Source organism: Hyaena hyaena, unplaced genomic scaffold, assembly GCF_003009895.1.
Source record: "Hyaena hyaena isolate Hyena2069 unplaced genomic scaffold, ASM300989v1 scaffold_63, whole genome shotgun sequence".
NCBI classification, from domain to species: domain Eukaryota; kingdom Metazoa; phylum Chordata; class Mammalia; order Carnivora; family Hyaenidae; genus Hyaena; species Hyaena hyaena.
Genome location: NW_024080695.1, coordinates 2,152,774 through 2,175,075, shown reverse-complemented (window position 1 = coordinate 2,175,075; position 22,302 = coordinate 2,152,774). Strand labels below are relative to the sequence as shown.

The 22,302-nt window shown below is 59.7% G+C and overlaps 1 protein-coding gene across 1 annotated transcript in view; it reads left to right on the top strand.

Annotated features, from left to right (window-relative positions):
* The window catches only part of HTRA3 (HtrA serine peptidase 3), a 28,672-nt gene extending 28,069 nt beyond the window's left edge, over positions 1 to 603 (top strand). The window contains exon 9 of the mRNA XM_039232092.1: positions 100 to 603. Coding sequence (XP_039088023.1) covers positions 100 to 265 — 166 coding nt within the window. The 3' untranslated portion in view covers positions 266 to 603. The remainder of the gene's footprint in view (positions 1 to 99) is intronic.
* Positions 604 to 22,302: the final 21,699 nt, after the last annotated feature.

The window sequence follows — 22,302 nt, the reverse complement described above, 5'->3', positions numbered from 1 at the left end:
GGAGTGGGTCTTCAGCTGCTGCTGTTCAACCAGGCCGACCCCCGAGCGGGGTCCTGGCCTTGCAGGGACATTCAGTGACTGGTGTCCCTCCATCCACAGGGGCGGCATCCAAGATGGCGACATCATTGTCAAGGTCAACGGGCGCCCGCTGGCGGACTCGAGCGAGCTGCAGGAGGCCGTGCTGACGGAGTCCCCTCTGCTGCTGGAGGTGCGCCGCGGCAACGACGACCTCCTCTTTAGCATCGCGCCCGAGGTGGTCCTGTGAGGGGCCCTCCCCGCATCGCCGAGCGCTGGAGCCCGCAGCCCAGGACAGCTGCCGGCCCAGGGGTCCCGTCCGGGCCGCTGCGTCCCGCGGGGTGGGGACGAAGGACCACGCACGGTCCTCAGCAGAGCCAGAGGCCTCCTCCTGGCTGTCCAGGGACAGAGCGGCAGGTGGGCTTGGCCCGGGACCCGCCTCCCAGCCTTCGGGGGCTTGGCTCCCTCGTCACAGTGCCCCCAGGCAGCCACACGTCCCCTCGTACAGGTGCTCCCGAGGGTCACCTTCCAACTCCGGAGTCTCCTGCAGCCCCCACCCCTGCCTCTACACCTGTCCATACTCGGGTCTCAGTGTCCAACCTACCCCTGCCCCTCCCCCCACTCGCCTGCTCAGGTCAGTCCCGAGCCCGTCCTCCCCAGGGAGGGCCTCCCATCCCCCACACCGGACACAGCGCCCACCACACTGAATGACGGGCGCTGGGCCCCCGCCAGCCTGGAGGCCCTGAGGGCGGCCATGTGTGACAGCCTCTGCGGGCCCAGTGCGGGGACCCGGCCCACAGCAGGCACCAGGGGTCGCGCCCTGGCCTCCCAGCCGACCCCTGTGGCGGGAGAGAGACGGGCCCGGAGCAGAGAGAGTCACACCCTCCGGAAGGCCTCTTGTCCTGGAGGTGACCTTGGGGCAGCAGCGGGCAGCGGAAGCCCCCCGACGGGGGTAGGACTGAGCTGGCCTCGCCTCCCCTGTGCTGTCCTGCGCCGGGCAGTCGCCTGCTGGGTGGCCCGGGAGTGGCGGGCGGGGGCAGGCTGTGCTGTGAGGTGCCGTGGGGAGCTTTGCTGTACAGGGGATTCCCCGTGTTGCTTGTACTGTGTGTTTCTCTACTGTACGGAAATTAAAGTTTACAAGCACATGGTTGTTAGCCGGCGGGGGGCGCCTAGGGCAGCCTGCCCCCCCCCCCCCCCCCCGCCCCAGCCACAGCCGTTGCCGCCTCCGGACCTGACGCCAGTGGCCTGGGACGCCACCTTGAGCACAGGGGCGCCGGGCCGGCCCCCCGCTCCCTCCCAGTCCGTGGTCGTGGGCCAGACGGTCGCCTGCCCTGACGTGTCCTCTCCCCGTGTGTTGCCGTACCGCCCCCGCCCCCCGGCGATGGGGCCGAGCGCCCACGGAGCCCGCTACGCGCGTGGAGGGGGCGAAGCGTCTCTGCATCTGCTCCTTGTCACCCCGCCCCCCGCCGCGCACCACCGGGCGATGGGGAAGCGAGGCAGGACGAGACCAGGCGGTTTGCCCAGAGACCCCACGGCAGGACACCGAGAGCCGCGAACTTGCCCGGGTTAGCACGTCGGGGCAGCAGGGTGAGGGTGGGGGCGCCCAGGAGGTCTGGGCAGGAGGGGCCAGGCCTGGGTTCGGGGCCACAGGCCAGGAGGATGGCGGCCCCGCTGGACCCAGCCTCGCAGGCGGCAGCGTCTGCCTCCGGGCAGCTGTGTGAGCACCGGCCTCCGTCTCCTTAGGGGGCACCGAACAGCCCCGGGACTTCAAGCCCTTCGCGGCTCTGGGAGCCCGACGCGTGACGGGCCCGTATTTAAACGACCCGCTACAGGCCGGTTTTAGAGGGTGGCCTCAGGCGGCCGCGGCGGCAGCTGGAGCTCTGTTTGGTGCCTGGAGGGATGCACAGGACATCAGGCCACCGGGCGTCGGTGGTGCTGGGTGCGGCCGGCTGGGTGCACTGCAGCCGGTGGGCTGGATGGGGGATCCGGTGACCGAGCACTTGCCAGGACCAGAAATGTCGCAAGCAGCTTTGACGCAGGGCGCTGCGTCTGGTTCAACACCGCAGTTTTGCAATCCTTGGGCTCCGATCACTGCATGAACTGAGCGCCCCTCCCATACCCGGGGCCTCACCAAGGCCCCGGGGCTGCTCTGTAGGGAGTTAGGTCCTGGCCGTGGGGCTGCACCACGTGAGGCTGGGGTGCTGCTCCCAGAGCTGGAGGAACCCCTCAGGCCGAGGGGCAGAGAGCCATGGGCCCCGGAGCTGACGGAGAGCCCAGAACCTTCCCTCGCAGCTGCGGCCTCACAGGCGGTGGGTCGTGGGCGGGGCCACAGCCCCTGCGGTCGGGGATCAGGGGCGTTTGCGAGGCTTCGCCCCGAGGTCTGGATGGATCAGGCTCCCTGAACATGGCCCCCCAGGGACATCGATGGGCGCCAAGCTGTCAGCCCCACCCCTTCCCCACCCCCGCCCCCGGAAACCCCTGACCCGGAGGGGAGGGAAGCAGGGGGCAGACGCGGGGAGCAGCGAGGCCGTGGGGCCCAGAGAGGAGCGGCTTGGCCGGTTGGCACCTGCTTTGCCACAGCGAACTCTGAATTAACTGTCACGCAGGAGGCTCCTGACTCGGGCTCTGGCCTCACAAGCGCCCCAGAATGTCACTTCACATCTCGTCCCTCCCTGCCCCCGGGCCGCGGGCTGACAAGAGCTGTTCCCCCCGCCCCCTGCCCCCAGGCCTCAGGTTGTCCATCAGTGAGGCCGTGCTGGGACGTGGGGTCTCTGGGCTCAGGCGTCGGCCGGGCCCGCCGTAGTCTCGCCCCTACCCTCGTCTGGCTGACCCCTGTGCGGGACGTGAGGCCTGGGCTCCGCGTCCAGGGAGGCCACCCCCTCACCCGCCACTGGGGGCTGTGCAGGGGGCTGGGCTCTGTGGCCTTCGGGCCCTGCCCCCCCCCCCCAAGCTGGAAGGACCTGGCCTCCCAAATGCTTCTCCAGATGCAGCCGGTGAAAAACAACTTTTCCAGAGCCTTCTGGCTGCCGCCGGGGGACCGTGCAGCCCTCAGGCTCCTGGCGCAACCCCCATGGCTCGCGGCCGCCGCTCTGCTGTGTGTCCCGGACCCGTGCACGGAGGCCCGGAACGGCGGTGGCCTCACTGCGGGCACCCATGGCTGCCGTGGCGTCCTTCACAACCGCCCGGAAAGCAGGCCGGACAGGACGGGTCCCTGAGTCCGAATGCCCCACTGGACAGCGGGGGGACCGAAGCCCAGAGAGTAGGACTTGGGGTCGCACGTGAGCTGGAGACTGGCCGCCAGGGCCCCGGGTGGGGCTGGAGTAGACAGCTGGGACCTCGGCTGCTGCAGGACAAACATCTGCTGCAGAGCTCAGGGGGCCCGGCCAGGGTCTCCAGGAGGGGCGCCGCCCCCGGGCCACAGCATCTGCGTCCTTCTAGGGCCCCTCCCCACCCCCAAGGGGATCTGCGGACCCAGATGACAGGTGACCAAAGAAGGAGGCTGTGGAAAGGGTCGGAAGCCAGGGGCAGCGGGGCACCCTGCAGCGTTCCCCTGGCTCAAGCGGGGCCTGGGGACGCCGGGGGCAGGGGGGCTGCCGGCTGACACCCGCCCCAGCCCCTGTCTATGCAGACACGCCCCCCCAGCTGCCCTGCTCCTGGTCCACAGTCTTTAGGTCTTTTGGGGTCCAACTCTGTACCCTCTCCCTCCACTCCCCTGCGGCCTCCGGCCCCGCCCTGCACGACTGGACCCTGCCTGGGCACCCCCGGGCCTGCTCTATTCCCTCTGACTGTCCCATCGGAAGCCTGGAGCCTGGACATCGCCTCACACGGCCAGAGGGACCTCACAGCCAGGGCAGGCCGCCGGGTCACAGCGTCCTCATCAGACGAGGCAGGAGGGTCAGAGTGGAAGACGTAGGGACAGAAGCAGAGGCTGGGGAGGGGATGTGAAGAAGCCTCTAGAAGCTGGAGGAAAGGGCGCTCTCCTGGAGCCCCAAGGAGGAACCAGCCCTGTCAACACTTTGACCTCAACTCAGTGACACAGGCTCTGACGTCCTCACCCAGTGGTCACATCGCGGGCACCTCCCTGTCCCAGACGGCTGCCCGCTACCCTCTCAGCCCCAGAGGAGAGATCAGGGCCGACCAGCGATAGGGCGCCCCCAGCGCCGTCCCTCAGTCTCCACAGACCCACCGGGATGTGACGGCACACGTGTGCACACAGCACACGTGAATATGTGTGCACGTGGAGCTACGTGTGTGCGCGTGGGTGCTCACACAGCCATGTGAGTGTGCACGCGCACAGTCATGTGTGCACACACACAATGCATTGTACAGACATGTGCACACATGCACACGCACGTGGCCCACACGTGAACATGCACACCTACAGACATGTGTGCCCACACAGCCGATATGGGCGCGCACAAGTACAGACATGCGTGTGTACATGGTTCATGTGAGCATGCACATGTACAGACATGCGCGTGCACAGCCCACATGAGTGTGCACACGTACAGACATGTGCGTGCACAGCTCACATGAGTGCACATGTACAGACGTGTACACACAGCCCATGTGAGCTTGCACACCTACAGACACATGCTCATACAGCTGACGTGAGAGTGCACACACAGCACTCATGAGTGTGCACAGTTCAGATGTGTGCACACAGCCCATGTGTGTGCACGGCACACACGAGCATGCACATGGCATAGACGTGTGTGCATGCGGCGCACGTGAGTGTGCACATATACAGACATGTGCGCACACAGAGACATGCATGTGCACATGACACATGTGAGCACATACAAGGCACAAACGTGTGCACATGGCACACGTGAACCTGGACGCAACGCATGCCCATGGAACTGTTCAGCCCTCAATCACACCAATTTTGGGCGTGATGCGTGCTGGCAGACATTTCTTCTCACTCCACCCATTGGGGCTACACCTACTTTTCCTGGATTCAGTTTCTTCCTCTTCTATCACTTTCTTATTCATTTTGGTTGAAATGTTTTCTCTAGTAACTGTTTTCACAAAGGAGTCCGAGGGAGGGGAACGAAGAGCTGACCTGCTTGAAACATTTCATTTCTTCAAAATCATTGTTATTGTGACGTGTGACACACACAGAGAAAAGTGCCCAAGCCTAGCATTTCAGTGGACATCGGACCCTCGGCCAGTGTTAGAGGCACTGCCCGCCCCCCCGAGTCAAAAATCCTCATACAACTTTTAATTTTTTAGTGTTTATTTATTTCTGAGACAGAGAGTAAAAGCATGAGCGGAGGAGGGGCAGAGAGAGAGACACACACACAGAATCCGAAGCAGCTCCAGGCTCCGAGCTGTCAGCGCAGAGCCCGACATGGGGCTTGAACTCATAAACCGTGAGATCATGACCTGAGCCAAAGTCAGACGCTTAACCGACTGAGCCCCCCAGGCGCCCCTAAAAAAATCCACATACAACTTTTGATTTCCCCCAAACCTAACTACTAACAGTCTGCTATTGACCAGAGCCTTACGGATAACAAAGAGAGGTACACCTATTTTACACGTCCTATGTGCCATGTGCTGTACGATAAACTAAGCTGGAGGGAAAAAATGTTACTGAGAAACTCACAAGGAAGAGAAAATGCGTTTACAGGGCTGCTCTGTATTTATGGAAGGAAATCCGCGTCTAAGTGGACCTTCGCGGTTCACAGCCGTGTTGTTCAGGGTCCCGTGTATTATCAGAAAGCAGGTGCACATCACCACCCCCACGTCAAGCGCACCGACAGCCCCAGCACCGCCGCGTCCCCGCCGGGGGCTCCCCACAACCGCGCTCCGTGGCGAACGCCCCTCCCGTTCCCTCGAGGCCCTAGCGCCTGTGCGTCGCTCGCCACGGATGGGTTTTGCCCGCTCCTTTAACTGTTGTAAATGGAACCACGCGGCATGAACACATTTGGGGCCGGCTTGTGACATTAGTGGTTGTGTTGATTTTCATCATCGTGCAACGTCCGGCTGGCGTCCGCCAGGTCTCCCGCTGACGGACACTCAGGCTGCTTTCTGTGGGGGGCCGTGGTCGCCGTGCACACGCGCACGTCTCTGTGCGTGTCTCCGGGCACTTGTGTGGGCGTTTCTGCTGGCTGTGCTCCTGGGAGTGAAGCAGCCAGCACCCCGGGGGGACGCACGATCAGCCGTGGAAGGGCACAAGCTTTTCCAAGTGGTTTTACTAACCTGCAGCCAATACACGGTCAGCCTTGAATCTGAGGCACGCTGCGGGCACAGAGCGGTGCCTCTGGATTTTGGTCGGCAATTTCACGACCCCTCGGAGGTCGGGCGACTTGTCAAACATCCGCGGGCCCCTTAGGCCTCCTTCCTTGTCACACACATTTCACGTCTGGTCGGTTGCTCATTTTCTACACGTGCCTTTTCCGCCTTGCTGGATATGGTTCTCTTAGCACAGAAAGAAGCTCTTTTCTGTTACAGGCACCGCCAATGCCTTCTTCCTGCCCACAGCCTGCATTTCACTCCCCAGGTGATGTCCTCTGACCAACGGAAAGGTTGGTTTTAACAGCTCGATTTACCAACCTTTTCCTTTATAGCTCGTGTCTCCATGCCTGATCTAGAAAGTATCTTCCCACCCCGGGGTCCCTACCTTCCTCTTAGCTTCCAGCACTTCATTATTTTACATCTTATGCTAGATACGCAACCAGCTGCAGGTGGCTTTTGTGTAGGGTACGCGGGAGGGGTCAAGGTTCTTTTTTTTCCCATGGTTTTCCCATCAACCATTTCTTCGAAAGGCGTAACTTCCCTGCTTTGTCATGAACCAAGTTCCCGTGTGCATGCAGGTCTGTGTCTGGACCCCTTCCGCCCAGGTGACCTTCCTCTGTGTTTTGGCTTTTATGACATAGTGTCCAGTGCGATGACTGCCACACCGTGCTTTTCCGTCAAGACTGGTTACTTCTCCTTGATCCTTCCCTTTTCCACATGTTTTAGAATAAATTTACCAAGTCCCACCCCTTGTGAATTTAGTTAGAAAGGCATTGAATCTATAGATTGGTTCTGAGGGAGTTGACATTTGTGACATTCAGGCTTTTAACACACAAACTTGGGTATTCTCCCCTTTATTTACATTTTCATTAATTTCTCCAAATAGTATATAGTTTTCTGTGTAAATGGCTTTGGCTTACATTTGATATTATAAATGGTATCCTCTAAATTTGTTTTAAATTTCCTTACTCTTGCTGGCATATTGACTTGTTTTTATGATTTCTTCTTATTTTTTTTTAATCTTTTTTTTTTTTTTACTGGCCTTATAGACAACTTTCTTGCCAAAGTCACTTGTTAATTCTCCCAACAGATTATTTTCGATTCTCTACATACTCAAGCACATCACATATAAATAATGGGTTTTATTTCTTCCTTTTCAATACTTTTTTAAATGTTTTTTAATTTCTTTCTGAGAGAGAGAGAAAGACAGAGTGTGAGCAGGGGAGGGTCAGACAGAGAGGGAGACACAGAATCCGAAGCAGCTCCAGGCTCCGAGCTGTCAGCACAGAGCCCGACGCAGGGCTCAACCCCATGAACCGCGAGATCACGACCTGAGCCGAAGTTGGACGCTCAACTGACTGAGTCACCCAGGCGCCCCTCTTCCTTTTCTTTTTTCTTTTTTTTAATATTTTTATTTATTTCTAGGAGAGACAGAGAGAGAGAGAGACAGCGTGAGCAGGGGAGGGTCAGAGAGAGAGGGAGTCACAGACTGAAACAGGCTCCAGGCTCTGAGCTGGCAGTCAGCACAGAGCCCGACGTGGGGCTCGAACCCACGAACCGCGGGATCATGACCTGAGCGAAAGTCGGACGCTCAACCGACTAAGCCACCCAGGCGCCCCTTCCTTTTCAATCTTGATACCTTTTACCTCTGCGAGCCCCACCGAACTGGCTAAACCTCTAGTTCAATGTCATGCAGAAATAACAGGAATGCACATCTCAATCCTGTTCCAGATCTCTCAAAAGGAAATCTTTCAACATTTCGTCTTTAAAAATAATATTTGCCGTGGGTTTGTTATAGTTACCCTTTCAGCTTAGGAAAGTTCCCTTTTATTCCTAGTTTGGAAAGAGCTTTTATTATGCACAGATACTGATGCTAACATAAACCTTTCTGCTTCTATTAAAATGAATAAACGATTTTCTCCTTTCTTCTGTTAATGTACTGAAACGCACTGATTTTGAAATATTTCCCCAGCCTCGAATTACTGGACAAAACCTAATTTTATCGGGAAGCCTTATCATTTTTCATACTCTTGCTACTATTTTGTTGGAGATTTTTGTGCCATAAGTGCAATAGTTCTATACTCTTCCTTTTTCCTAATGTTCACATTGGAGCGTGCTCCTAAAATGACCTCTTAAGGGGGACCTGGGGGGCTCAGTCGGTTGAGCGTCCGACTTCGGCTCAGGTCATGATCTCACAGTCTGTGGGTTCGAGCCCCGTGTCAGGCTCTGTGCTGACGGCTCAGGGCCTGGAGCTGCTTCGGATTCTGTGTCTCCCTCTCTCTCTGCCCCTCCCCTGCTCGCTCTCTGTCTCAAAAAAAAAAATGACTTCTTAACATGAACGTGGGCTGTGTCTACTCTTTTTCTCTTCTCTAGGAAAGTTGGTGCAAGACGGGCATTGTTTTTCTATAAACGGTGATAGAATAGACATCTGGTCTTGGAGTTTCGTTTGTGGGAAGGCTTCAATAATGGTTTCAGTGTCTTTGATGGTTACGGGACGGTTGTGATTTTCTGTTTCTTCCTGTGTCAGCTTCGTAAGTCATTCTTCTCTTGGAAAGTGGTCATTTCATCTAAGTTTTCAGAGCACTGGCATAAAATTATTCATAATTTCCTCTTTTCATTCATTCACTTACTTACTTACTTTTGAGAGAGGGAGAGAGCCAGGCAGACAGAGAGACAGTCTCTCCACACCCAGTGCAGAGCCCCATATGGGGCTCGATCTCATGACCATGAGACCCTGACCTGAGCCGAAATCAAGAGTCAGGTGCTTAACTGACTGAGCCGCCCAGGCGCCCTTTTATTATTATTTTTTTAAGTTTTATTTATTCATTTTTAGTGATCTCTATACCCAACATGGGGCTGGGACTCATGATCCCAAGATCAAGAGTCACATGCTCCACTGACTGAGACAGCCAGGCGCCCCTCCTCATTTTATTTCTTGAATCATCTTCGGTTTCTATAGTTATGTCCCCATTTTTATTCTTGACATCACTATTTTTGTCTTCTCTCTCTCTCTCTTTTTAATGTTTATTAATTTTTGAGAGAGAGAGACAGAGCGTGAGCAGGGAAGGGGCAGAGAGAGAGGGAGACCCAGAATCTGAAGCAGCTCCAGGCTCTGAGCTGTCAGCACGGAGCCCGACGCGGGGCTCGAACCCATGAACCGAGAGATCATGACCTGAGCCGAAGTCAGATGCCTAACTGACTGAGCCCCCCAGGCGCCCCCCTTCTTTTTTAACATATGCACTGGTAGGTATACCTTTCCCCTAACACAGCTTCAGCCACATCACCCAGGTGGTTTTTTCTGGACCTCCCTTTAGGCGATGTTGCATATTGTGTTTGGAATGTGGAGTCCGGGACCAGACAACCTGCATCTGAATTTCAGCTCTGTGACTTCCTAGCTGGTCAGTCGTGTCCAGGTGACTTCTCAGTCCTCAGTTGTTTCATCTGTAAAATGGAGACCATCTGAATTCCCACTTGGGGATTAAATAATTAAAACCCTTTACACGGTGCCTGGCACGGGACGCGCACTCAAAATGTGTCCTTAGCTCTTACCCTTCTGTTACACCCATTCTCCATTTCTTTGTCTCTGGCTAACTCGGGAAGATTTCCTTGACTTTTCCCTCTTTGATTCTATTTAACTTTTCCATAAACTCTTGATCTTGGACTGCCTCTTTTTTTCTGTAGTAACCAATTCTTGTTTATGGACGCCAGATCTCCCCAGGGGAGTCATTACTATGTTTTCAAGCCAACCAGGTAGGAAATCAGAGTGAACTGCATTTTCTTTGGAGTCAGCGCCGCTGGCCCACCTCTGCCAGTGGGTCTTCTCGGGTCAGCTAGTCCTCGCTTGTCTGCTGAGACGTGCCACTCAGGGACTTGACTCATTAACATAAGCACGTGGCCGCTGTGCGGGTTTCTCTGCTGAGACGTGGGCGTTTGCGGGCTGGCCCTCTGCGGGGGGGGGGGGGGGGGGGTGTGTGGACCTGGCCCCGGGCGGAAGAGCTCTGGCAGAGACAGTGTCCTTGCCGTGCATACAGTGTAAGAGACACAGTGTTTCATGTCCAGTGGTGCTTCCACACCTCCTGTGCTTGGTGGCGCCCGCAGCCATCAGCCCATCCACCCTTCTGTCCAGGTCTGCGTGTCCATCACACAGACGTGTGTGCGTGTGCATAGATCTGTGTGCACCCAGTTGCCCGTGCTGGCCCAGCGCCTGCAGCTCCGAGGGTGCACGTGCCCCCAGGCCAGGTGACTCCCCAGCAACGCGTGTCATGACTTTTTCATGCATCTTTCCCAGAATCAGAGCATGGAGGCCCAGCACCACATCCTGGAAGCCACCCCCATGTCCATCCATGGAGGGATGGTTCAATCCCACACGGTGGAATAATGTTCAGTCTTAAAAAAGAAAGATGTTCTGACAGCTCTACCCCATGGACGAGCCTGGAGGACACGATGCTCAGTGACACGAGTCGGTCACAGAAGGACAAATCCCAGGTCATCCTACTTCTACGAGGCCCCTCGTGGAGTCGGATTCACAGAGGCATAAAGTAGATGGAGAGGGGGGTGTCAGGGCCTGAGGGACGGAGCGATGGAGGGTTTAATGGGGACAGAGTTTCAGCTGCAGAATAGGAGGTGCTCTGGGGATGAAGGGTGAGGAAGCCCCACAACTCTGTGAATGCACTTGAATGCCACTGACCCAGACCCTGACTCAGACACTAGCCCAGACACTTAAAAATATAGCTGAGATGGGCAATTTACGTTATGTGTATTTTACCACAGTAAGGTATAATGGTTAAAACGTTCAATTTTATGTTCTACGCATTTGACCCCAATTTTGAAAGGTGAACAAGGAATTCCCCTCCCCCGGCACGTTGGCGCTCTATGTGGTAAGACCAGAAAGCCAGCTTCCCGTCGCTTGCACGGACTTAAGGTCTGGGCTTGCACATCAGCAAACACGGTCACCTGTGGAGCCTGACGTGTGCCCGCTTGTGCCCAGTGCCAGATGCCTCTTCCTCAGCTCAATGGGACCCCAGCGCCCGGTGGGAGCACCACCCTTGCCCCCAAACACACTTGAGAAACCAAGTCTCCACATCAAATGTTAAAAAGTGGCAGTGCGTCAATTAGATCCAGGCCCCTCTGAGCAACACTGCCCTGCCCCCGGGGCCTCGGTTTCCCTCCTTATGGAAAGAAAACTTCATTCATCACTGCATTCCCAGACCTCTCTGACTGTCTGGTCCGGGCTGGGCTCAGGACATCACAGGGATCAGGGATGAGCACACGCGGTCCTTGGCCTCCCGGGACTCAGTCTGGTAGGAGTGGTGTGTCAGTATCATCACTGCTGAGAAAGCACCCAACCTGGCCTGGCAAGCAAGGCAGGCTTCTGTGAGGAGGTGACGTTTGCTGTTGGAGGGGAACAGGAGAGGAAGTCCTGCAAAGAGAGAGAAACGACGTCCTGGAGAAATTAAACCCGGATCTTTGCGGTTCCACAGACCTACATTCAAATCCAAAGCCTCCCACTTACTAGCTGGTGAAGAACTCACTCTCTCTGAGCCTCGATTTTCTCATCCATAAAATGGGATACTAACGCAGGTGGAGTGGTGAGTCTGTGATAAGCAGCCGGGACCGGGATCGCCTCTGTGACACTAGATGGTCCGAAAGGTCCTCCCAGCTCCCGCCCGATGGCCTTCTAACTTAGAAAAAGCAATAATAACACCTCACAGGGAGTAAGTCACTTCAGGCAAGCGGGCTCAGTGCTCTCTCTCCCCGAGGCCCGCTGGCACCCGGTCCGCCCCAGGAGAAGGTGGCCTCTGTACTAGATGAACTGCAACACGCTTCTGCACACATTCTTATACTGTATTTGGGTAGGAAGCATTGATGTGTCGGGTCACCCAAGGGCTGGGCCACAATCTGGCGTCCGTCCACCGAGTCCACACCTCTGCCAACAGTCCGTGTCATCCACAGATAGAGCCCTGTTCTATTTTGGTGTCTCGGAGAGGGCCTGTTTGGTGGATGGGGCCCAAGTTGGCCTCTATCTTGACAATGTGTTTGGATTTAGAGCCGAATTGGGTCTAAAAATAGGTTTGGGGGAGGGGGCTCCTGAGGCGGGGTTCCGTGTGGCAGGTTCAGGGCTCAGACGGAGCCTCGGCTTAGCACGTGGGGACGGCACGAACGAGCCCCTGCCCGCTGGCTTCCGGGGGCCTGATGTCTGAGCACGCTTCTCCGTCTCCAAACGCTGCCTCTTCTGGGAAGCCCTCCAGGCCACCTGGCCGGGGGCAGCCCCCTTGCCCGCCCTCCTGTCAGCCTAGCTGTCTATCTCTCCGTGAGATGGAACTCCTTGAGGGCAGGGCCTCTCTGACCCATCCTGACCTTCCCGGCCCTGACCTCCGTGCTTAGGGAAACCCGAGTCCTCGCCTTGTCTCTGCGTCCCGGCTCCGTGACCTCAGGCAAGCCACTCTCCCTCTCTGGGCCTCGGCGTTTGCACCTGGGAAGCAGAAGAGCAAGCCCTCCCCACAGGGCTGATCGTGAGGCTCTGAATATTTCGATGCCTCCTGTCTCGCTGCCCTCAGACTCCTGCACCTGCGAGAGCAGATATGTCACCGGAAGCCAGCAGGGCGTGGGGCTCAGGCCGGGAGCTGCACGTCCGAGGAGATTCCTTAGGATTAAATGAGATAATTCAGGTCAAACGAAATTAAACCTCTGCCTGGCACTTACTGAGTGTCCCCAAAGTATGTGCAACCACCATCATCACATCACCATCGTCACCGTCACCATCATCACCATCACCACCATCACCATTGTCACCATCACCATCGTCACCATCACCATCATCACCATCATTACCATCACCATCACCATCATCACCGTCACCGTCATCACTATCACCACCATCACATCACCATCGTCACCATCGTCACTGTCACCATCATCACCATCATCACCATCACCATTGTCATCATCACCATCGTCACTATCACCACCATCACCATTGTCACCATCACCATCGTCACTATTGTGACCATCAGCATCATCACCATCGCCATCATCACCATCATCACCATCGTCACCATCACCTCACCATCATCACTATCACCATCGTCACTGTCACCATCATCACCATCACCACCATCACCATTGTCATCATCACCATCGTCACCATCACCATCGTCATCATCGCCATTGTCACAGTCACCATTGTCACCATTGTGACCATCACCATCACCATCATCACCATTGTCACCATCGTCACCATCACCATCATCACCATCACCACCATCACCATTGTCACCATCACCACTGTCATCATCACCATCATCACATCACCATCGTCACCATCGTCACTGTCACCATCGTCACCATCACCATTGTCATCATCACCATTGTCACAGTCATCATCGTTACCATTGTGACCATCACCATCACCATCGTCACCATCATCACTGTCACCATCATCACCATCGTCACCATCACCAGTCATCATCACCATCGTCACCATCACCATCGTCACCGTCACCATCGTCACCATCACCATCGTCACCATCACCATCGTCACCATCATCACCATCGTCACCGTCACCATCATCACCATCGTCACCATCACCAGTCACCATCACCATCGTCACCATCACCATCGTCATCATCACCATCGTCATCGTCACCATCGTCACCATCACCATCGTCACCATCATCACCATCGTCACCGTCACCATCATCACCATCGTCACCATCACCAGTCACCATCACCATCGTCACCATCACCATCGTCATCATCACCATCGTCACCATCACCATCGTCACCATCACCATCGTCACCATCATCACCATCGTCACCGTCACCATCATCACCATCGTCACCATCACCAGTCACCATCACCATCGTCACCATCACCATCGTCATCATCACCATCGTCATCGTCACCATCGTCACCATCACCATCGTCACCATCATCACCATCGTCACCGTCACCATCATCACCATCGTCACCATCACCACCGTCACCATAGTCACCATCGTCATCCTCTCCATCACCAGTGTTCCTCCAGAAGAATCTATTTGCCTAATGATGTAAGAGGCGAATGTCGAACTGCTGAAGATTTTGTTGGGAGCAGGGAGGGGAAGGCGCCTCGCAGTCTTACAGCAACAACTCGGAGACCCTCACGGTCCCTCGGGAGGGCGGTGTCCCTGCAGCCCCAGCCCTCGCCGGAGGCCGCCGTCCCCCCGGCTCCACTCCTCCTGCTCTCCGCGCGCCACTGCCTCCCCCCCCCAGCTGTCCCCGAGGAGCATCGGGTCCCTGTCCTGTCTTCCTGAGCCTCCCCCAGTGGCTCCAGGCCCAGCAGACACTGGCCACGAAGGCCTTTCCTGACCCAAGCGCGTTGCGTGGCTTCCTCACCTCTGCTCCCTGGCGATACGTACGCGCCCAGCCCCACGCTAAGGCCTCACCAGGTTCTTCCAGACGAAACCGGGCCTGGAGGTCTTCAGGACTCATCCTGGTGGCACGGGCCTCGGGTGACGGTGCCCAGAGGGAGGCACCTGTCCAGGCCAGCTGCTGCGTCGTCACTGCCGCCCTCTCGGTGCCACCAACGCGGGACCGGGAGCCGGCTGTGTGGCCCCGGGGGTGGGACCTCCTCTGAGCCCGTTTTAAAGTCCCCGGTAAGATGGAGGTAATGGCGTCCGTCCCTGACGTTTTGGAAGGAAGTGTGACGGGCAGGCTGAGGACAGCGTCCACGAGGCTCCCCTGAGCAAAGGGGTCCCGCCCGGGGTTCCCGGGACCCGGACCAGGCTCAGTGACAGCGACCGCGGGATGCCCTCCGGCACCGACGGGATGTGGTCCTCCGCAGGCCGGGCGCGGGGACACGGGCCGTGGGTGTGTGACCTCGTGGGGCGGTTTGGGTCCACCCATCCCTTAGAGGCCTAATTCTCGTGCCCTTCGGCCCCGCAGGGCCACTCCTAGGGGCCCGTCCCGGAGAAATACGCGCTTCTGCAAAGACACGTGTGCTTGCAGAGGCATCCATTCAGTCCGTGGCTAATGAGCCCCCTGTCGGGCTGAACAGATGGAGGGGGAGGCGGCGAGGGTGAAAACTGTCATCGCCTCCTTTGCCTCTGACAGGTCACCCTACTCAGACACTCTGTCTCCGAGCGGGCGGGGGTGGGGCGGGGGAGGGGAGGCCCCCGAGCGCAGGGTCCTGAGGACTCAGGAGCAGGTGCGGTGGGGCCCAGCCCACACCCTGGCCGCGCGCCCGCAGCCACCCCGTCCCTCCTCCCTCTGCCCGCGTCTGTCTCAGGCCAAAGGGCCAGCCTGGGAGTGTGCCAGCCAGCGCCGGGGGCAGGCCCCACGTGCCTCCTTCGTGCCTCCGTGGGACCACGCCAGGCGTGCATCCGCCCTTCCCGGCTCCTCTGCCAAGGTCGGCTGGGCCGTCCGGGGGGAAAGAGCGGGGGACCCGCACAGGGCGGGTGGGGCACATTAGGACTGCAGGTGGGGGAGTGGGCGCCGCAGGCCCAGGAACGTGGGGAGGGGCCTCCCGGAGGGAGTGGCCCGGAAGCCAGGCCCTGAAGGCTGAGCACACTGGAGGGGCCCTCCCCCGGCCGCCCTGGGCCTCCTCTGAGGACGGGGCTGGACCATGAAGAGCTGCCCTATCATCTATTTGAAAGGCCTTTGAAGAGACAGGACCCCAGCTGGAAAAGCCATCCCCTGGCGGCCCAAGCAGGCTAGAAAACGGCCGCTTCCCAGATGCCCCCCCCCTTGCCGTGCAGATGCATGAGGCAGAGGGGCCCCCTCCGTTGGAGGCCAGCCCGGGTCAAGTTTCCCCAGCCTCCCTCCCCGCCGGCCCGCGGCCCAGGGCTGCCAGACGCCGGAAGAGACACAGGACAGCGGGGCCCCGTCCAGCCGGCTCTGCTGCTAAACTCATCTGCCCCGGCCCCCATCTGGGGTTCCTTCTTTCTGCGTTTCTGCCTTCAGAAAATTAATACGTCGATGGCCCTTTTCTAGCGTTAAAAGTGACCCGCTATTCCCGTGCCTGTGGCCTGAGCCCTGACATTGCACCGCGCGTGGCCCCCGGGCCCGCCGGCCGCTGTGCCGTGCTGAGGTTGAGCCTCTCTCCGAGACTCTCTCCGAGTACGTCGGCCTGGTCTCCCGGGGCGTGCGGACCCCACGCCGCCAGCCGCCCCCAGTTCTGACCCCCAGGCTGCTCTTACCTCCACCAACAATAGAGACGCTTCTGTTCGCAAAGGCGTCGAGCAGCTTGCAGGGAGCCCAGAAGACCTCTCGCGCACGTCCGATCGGCTGTCCCTGTCACCGTGCCGGCCGCACCCACCCGGGGTCATCATGAAGGCCTACTGTGTGCCAGGCGCTGGGGGCTCAGAGCACAGGGCTCGCTGCCAGCGCGGGATCAGGACAGGAGCCGCCGAGCAGCCTGAGGGCTTGAGGGGCTCTTTTTTTTTTTTTTTTTTTAATATTTTTATTTATTTCTAGGAGAGAGAGAGAGAGAGACAGCGTGAGCAGGGGAGGGTCAGAGAGAGAGGGAGTCACAGACTCTGAAACAGGCTCCAGGCTCTGAGCTGGCAGTCAGCACAGAGCCCGACGCGGGGCTCGAGCCCACGAACCGCGAGATCATGACCCAAGCCAAAGTCGGACGCTTAACCGACTGAGCCACCCGGGCGCCCCGGGGAGGGGCTCTTTGAGACTCTGTCCCAGGCGACACCCTCAGAGCTGCCGGTGGCGCGTCCATCCTGTGTGCCAGGGTTCCGTCCTTGCTGGACTTTGTCCCGACTGCGAGGTGCCCGTAAAGCGGGTCTCTGAGGACTGGTGCATTCGCAACGCGCACGCACCACGTGGCCGGCCCCAGAGTGGAGGGACAGCGATGAGTCGCCCCAGGATCACAGGCACCGGCTGCCCATCCCCGGCTCCCCCTGGGCGGCACCGGGTGACGCCTGCAGGAGTCTGGACCCTCACACCGAGAGGGCGCTGCCGGCGTCCAGTGGGCTGACCCCACGGTGTGGAAGCCAGAGCCCTGCTCTCATCTGACCTGACTTCTGACTGCGTAGACTGGCTCTGCCTGTCACTTAGTCCAGCCGTCGAACCGGGTTACGTCTGGGCCCCCCCAGTGATTTCACGCTCTCCCCCAGCCCTGTCCCTCCACCTGTGAGCCCGGTTGTCACCGCACCCTGCCTGAGCTAGGGCCACGCCTAGGGATCACGGGTGAGTGAATGCGGACGCCGCACCCTCAGAGCCTGCCACGTCCGGGTGACGCTCCCTGGGGGAAGGGACAGGCTGCCCCGTCGTTGTACGGGGCCTGGGCTCCTTGGGAAGCAGGGGAAGGTTTTCTGCCGGGGGGTGGGGGCCCGTGCCAGCCCCCAGGTCAGGTTCTTGGGGAGAAGGAAGACAGAGTGACCCAGCCTCTGGGACAGAGAAGTGACTGTCCCAGCAGAGGGGGTTGGAGGTGCCTCCCACGGCCCGGACCCCGAGGAGGACCCGGGATGTCCGTGCCCCTCAGGAGCCCCTGTGCTGAGCCCGTCCAGGGAACGGGACAGCTGTCTGTCGTGGCGGGTGGAGGCAGGTGGAGGGTCGGGCCTGGGAGGAGGCCAGCGGGGCTGGGGAGGGAGGTCCCGAGCCTGAGCCCTCGGGCCGCGACTTCGCAGGAAAGCGGGAGGCGGGATGCTGGCCCTGGGAGGGCGGATGTACCCGGCTCGGCAGGCAGGGGCCTGGAACCTGGGGTCTGGGTGAGGGGGAAACTCCTGGGAGCTGCCCCGCGTCCAGGTGCCCACTGTTGGGGTCCCCACGGGAGGGCGACCTCCAGGCACACTCATGAAAGCCTGGAGGCCGGGCAGAGGAAGCCAGCCAACGAGGACGCCCGGCGGCCCAGCCAGGCGGCTCTGCGCTCTCGGGGCCCTGCAGCCCGGGGCACACGGCTGCTGGGCCCGTCCCTGGGGGTGGGGCCCAGGCTGTGACGGCCAGGACACAGGCCGCAGAGGGGCACCTGCGTAGCCCTGGGTGTCAACGCTGGGACATAGGGGAGCAGATGGCCCGCCAGCCGGGGATGGGGTGGGGAAGAGGGGGGGTTTCAGGTCCACTCGGGCTCTTGCAACAGAACGCCAGGGTCGGGGGCTCCCCCAGCGACGCCTCACGGCCCTGGGCGCTGGGAGCCTTCATTGAGGCACTGGCAGATGGACCCTGTCACTCCGTGTGTGGATGGCCACCTTCTTGCCGTGTCCTCACGTGGCCCAGGGAGATGACTCGCTCCATCTCTTCCTGTATGGACGCTAATCCCACCACGGGGTCCCTCCCCTGCTCCCATGACCTGATCCGGAGAGTGAACCCCTCCACGTGGGGTGGGGGCCTCAACATGTACATTTCAGGGGGGCACACGTTCAGTCCATAGCATCCCCCCCCCAACACACACTGAATTCTGGAACTCCGAAGGGATCTGGAATGCCGCCGTGCAGAACGGAAGGGCAGCCCCTGACCCCGCAGCCTCCTGCACCCCTGCGCGTGGCTGGGGAGACCGAGGCACGGCTTGCCCGAAGTGTGACGCCTGCGGGTGGGTCCAGGAGGAGGCCCCAGCCCCCAGGCTCCCACGACCCCACGCTGTCGGATGAGAACACGCTACTCTCACGACCCGAGAGAAATTGCATTTAACCAGAAATAAAACTCGGGCACCGTGTCCACAGTGTCGCCTTCTGGGGAGAATCACACTTAGAGCCGCAGGACAGGCCCCTCTGCGCAAGGCCGGGTGGCCCTAGGCTGCCCTCGCACTCTGAGTAGGCCCTTGGTTCCCGAATCCTGCCCCACTCTCTCCCTCTACCCCCCTCCCCTCTGTCCCCACTGCTGAAAACGGGGCCAGGACAGGCTGGGGAGACGGGGTCTCAGGACACGGCGTTTATGGAGGTGCCCGCCTGTAGGGCCGTGCAAGTGCATGCTGCCTCCCGAGAGGGGGTATCTCCCACCGGGCTGCACCCTGGTCCCCTCTCCCCCCACCCAGCCCCACCCGGGGTGCAGGCCCGGACCGTGAACTTCTGGACCACAGAAGACATTTGTCCCTGGGGTCACATCTGGACCTTTCAGGCTCTGCATAGCCTGAGTCTCGGTGGTGGGATTTCAGGACGTCTCTGGGTCTTTCTGTCCTTAGAAAGTCCATATGACCCGGGGGCCTTGCTTTGGAGCCACGTGGGCATGGCCTGGCATCCTGACCACCCCCCCAGCTTGGAGACCCTGAGTAGGTCTCTGGGGCCTCGTCTGTCACAAGGGCCCTTGAGCCCCCACCTCAGAGAGTCAGTACAAAGGGTCGCGGCCCAGGTCTGGGGGTCCAGTGCTTCGCATAGGGCCTGCCTCCCAGCAGAAGCCCCTCCCCCTCTTTGCCCAGATCGCCATTCTAGAATGTCACCCACCCCACGGCCCACTGGAGGCAGACTCGGGAACCCCCGTCCCCTCTCCCGGACTGGCTGGTGGCCATGGCTACGGTTCCATGGCTGGGCAGACCTGGGCGGGTGAGGTAGGGTCAGTGCCCAGTCCCAGTCTGGTGCCCATGCGCTGGAGGGCGTGGAGGTGGGGGGGCCAGGTGGTGCCCAGCACAGGTTTAGGCTCCACACAGCGAGCAGTGGGGAGGGTACAGGGCAGCCCCGGCCAGCCCCTCCCCACCCAGGGTCGGAGCCCCCACCTGCACTAAGAAAGGACCCCAAGCTGGCCTCTTCCCTGGGGGGGGACAGTCCTCGGGCCCCGATGGCGCTCCTGGGGTCCCAATGGACAGGTTGGGCGAGCCAAGGAAAGAGGGGGTCACGGGGACTACGGGCGCCTCCTGCTTACAGTCAGATACCTACTGCCAGAGACGCCACACGCAGTCCCCTGGGCGCGTGACCCCTGGGCAGGGACAGCTGCCTGACGCCATCACGTGTGAGCAGCTGGGCACCGTTTAGGGTCCAAACCACGTGGCCCCAAGCAAACTGGTTGCAGAGGTCGCTGGGCCTGTGGCCCACGGGAGGGAGGTAACTTGCACAGGTCTGAAGTCCCAGCTTCCTCAGACCCACAGGAAGGCCCCGAAGGCCACAGAGAGTGGTGCAGGGTCACGGACCACAGGTCTCCCCATGGGCACCGAGGGGACCAGGCCATAGAGGCGTCCCCCCACCTCCCGTTTTAAGGCACCACTAACTCACATTCAGGGGGAATGAGGAGCGGTGGCAATGCATCCCATGGCCTGGGCTCGCCTGCAGCCCGGGGAGGGGGCATGTGGGGCGGGCGGACAGGAGGCCATCGGTGTGCGTGATGTGCACACGCAACAGACCTAACTCACGCTTATGCGCTCACACACCTCCACGCCCGCAAGCCCCAGGCAGATGTGGGTCACTGAGCGCTGGCGCCTCGCAGCTCCCGCTCGCGCAGCATCTGAGCCCGATCCCCAGAGGAACGCCACATCCCCTGGACCAGGACACTGGGGCCTGTCCCGGTGGCCTCAGGCATGGACAGCCACCTCCCACCGAAAACCTGTCAGAGCCAAAGGAGGCTGCCCTCGGAAGGTTCCTGAAGCTTACCTGGGGTCAGCACAGTGCGGTGAGAAGGAGGGAAGGGCCCGACTCGCTCACAGGCAAGACCAACGTCTGCACCCTGAAGAACACTGCCTGAGTGCCATTGACGCACCAGCCTGGTGCATGACGCACATATTACTTGTTATCTTCACGCTTCCTTCTGATTCCAAAAGGACTGAAACGCGAATATTTGTATGGCCCCATGGGCCTGTACGTGCCCTGGCCCATGGGAGACGCCGCCCTGACCGGCCAGCCAGAGCCATGGGCACCCCATCCACCCGGCAGTGTACCCCGAATGCTGGGCAGAGCTGTCACAGAGGGAAACTGCCCGCCTGGAAAAGCGTGCTCGCAAAGGGGGCAGAGGTTGCTGAAAATGTGCTCGAATCTCCCACAAAGGTGTCAGTACCCGAGGCCCTGGTCATTTAGAGCTGTGGACCGGCCAGGAAGGGGACTCTGGAGGTGAAGACCCAGGAGAGGGTGATCGGAGCAGCACAGCAGGCCTTGGGGACACAGGGAGCCCTGTCCCCAGCACCTGGCTGGGTGCCCAGTGACCTCCTAGATACGCCAACCATCAGCCCCCCCTGCCCCGCCCCAGTCACCCAGAAATTGTCCTGACACCACCCGCTCTCCCAACCCCACCTCTAGGGCATGCACACCCTTTGGGGTCCCCTAGAGCCTCAGGGTGAAGGCCGGCTCCTTATCCTGCCTCCCAGTCTGCCTCTGTCTCGGGGTCTGTCCGGCCCAGGGATCCTCACCCACGTCCGAGGGCCCGCAGGCCACCTGGCTCAGCATCTGCGGCCTGGCCTGGGCCCAGCTCACAGGCCCCAGCCTGCAGTCTGGCGTATCCCACCTCCGTTCTGGAAGGTTCAGGTCCTCTGGCTTGACCCTGGCGAGCTGACAGGACTTGAGCCGTGAGGGTCCCAAGGGGACGGTGAGGAGGGATGCTGCCCAGCAGGGGAGGGGCGTGAGGAGTCCTAATGAGAACCAGAGGGAGCTGGCGGCCCAGCCCTTCCTGGCGGGAGCCTCTGCAATCCCAGAAGGCTGCAGTGCCGTGGCCGGGGCCAAGGGGCTGCAGTTTACGTCAGACCAGCCTGGGGCCTCTCCGGGCAGAGGCTCCGGGGTCTGTCACAAGCATTCGGGCCAAGCAGGGACCCCCAGCTCTTTGGCAGACAGTTCTACGACAAATACGAGGACCTACTGTGTGCTGGGCATTTGTCCAACCACATCTTGTTATTGTTTTTCTTTTCTAAGTAGCCCCTCTTTACAGATGAGGAGACTGAGGTCCAGAAGACCAAGCCCTTAACCTTGGTCTGCACAGCTGTGAAGGCAGCCCAGTTAGTTTATCCTTCTAACCTGTGCTGGTAGGTGAGACAATCCCACTCAGACCTGAGAGAGGTGAGAGGAGGGGCCGGTCTGCTCCTCTCCCAGAGGACCGCCAGCAGCGTGGGTGGGGGCAGGGCAGGAGGCGCTCTGGGGCCAGGAGTCCCCACACCACCCTGAGTTGGGGAGATGTGCACAGTCAGCTTTCACCAGCGGGGGGGGGGGGG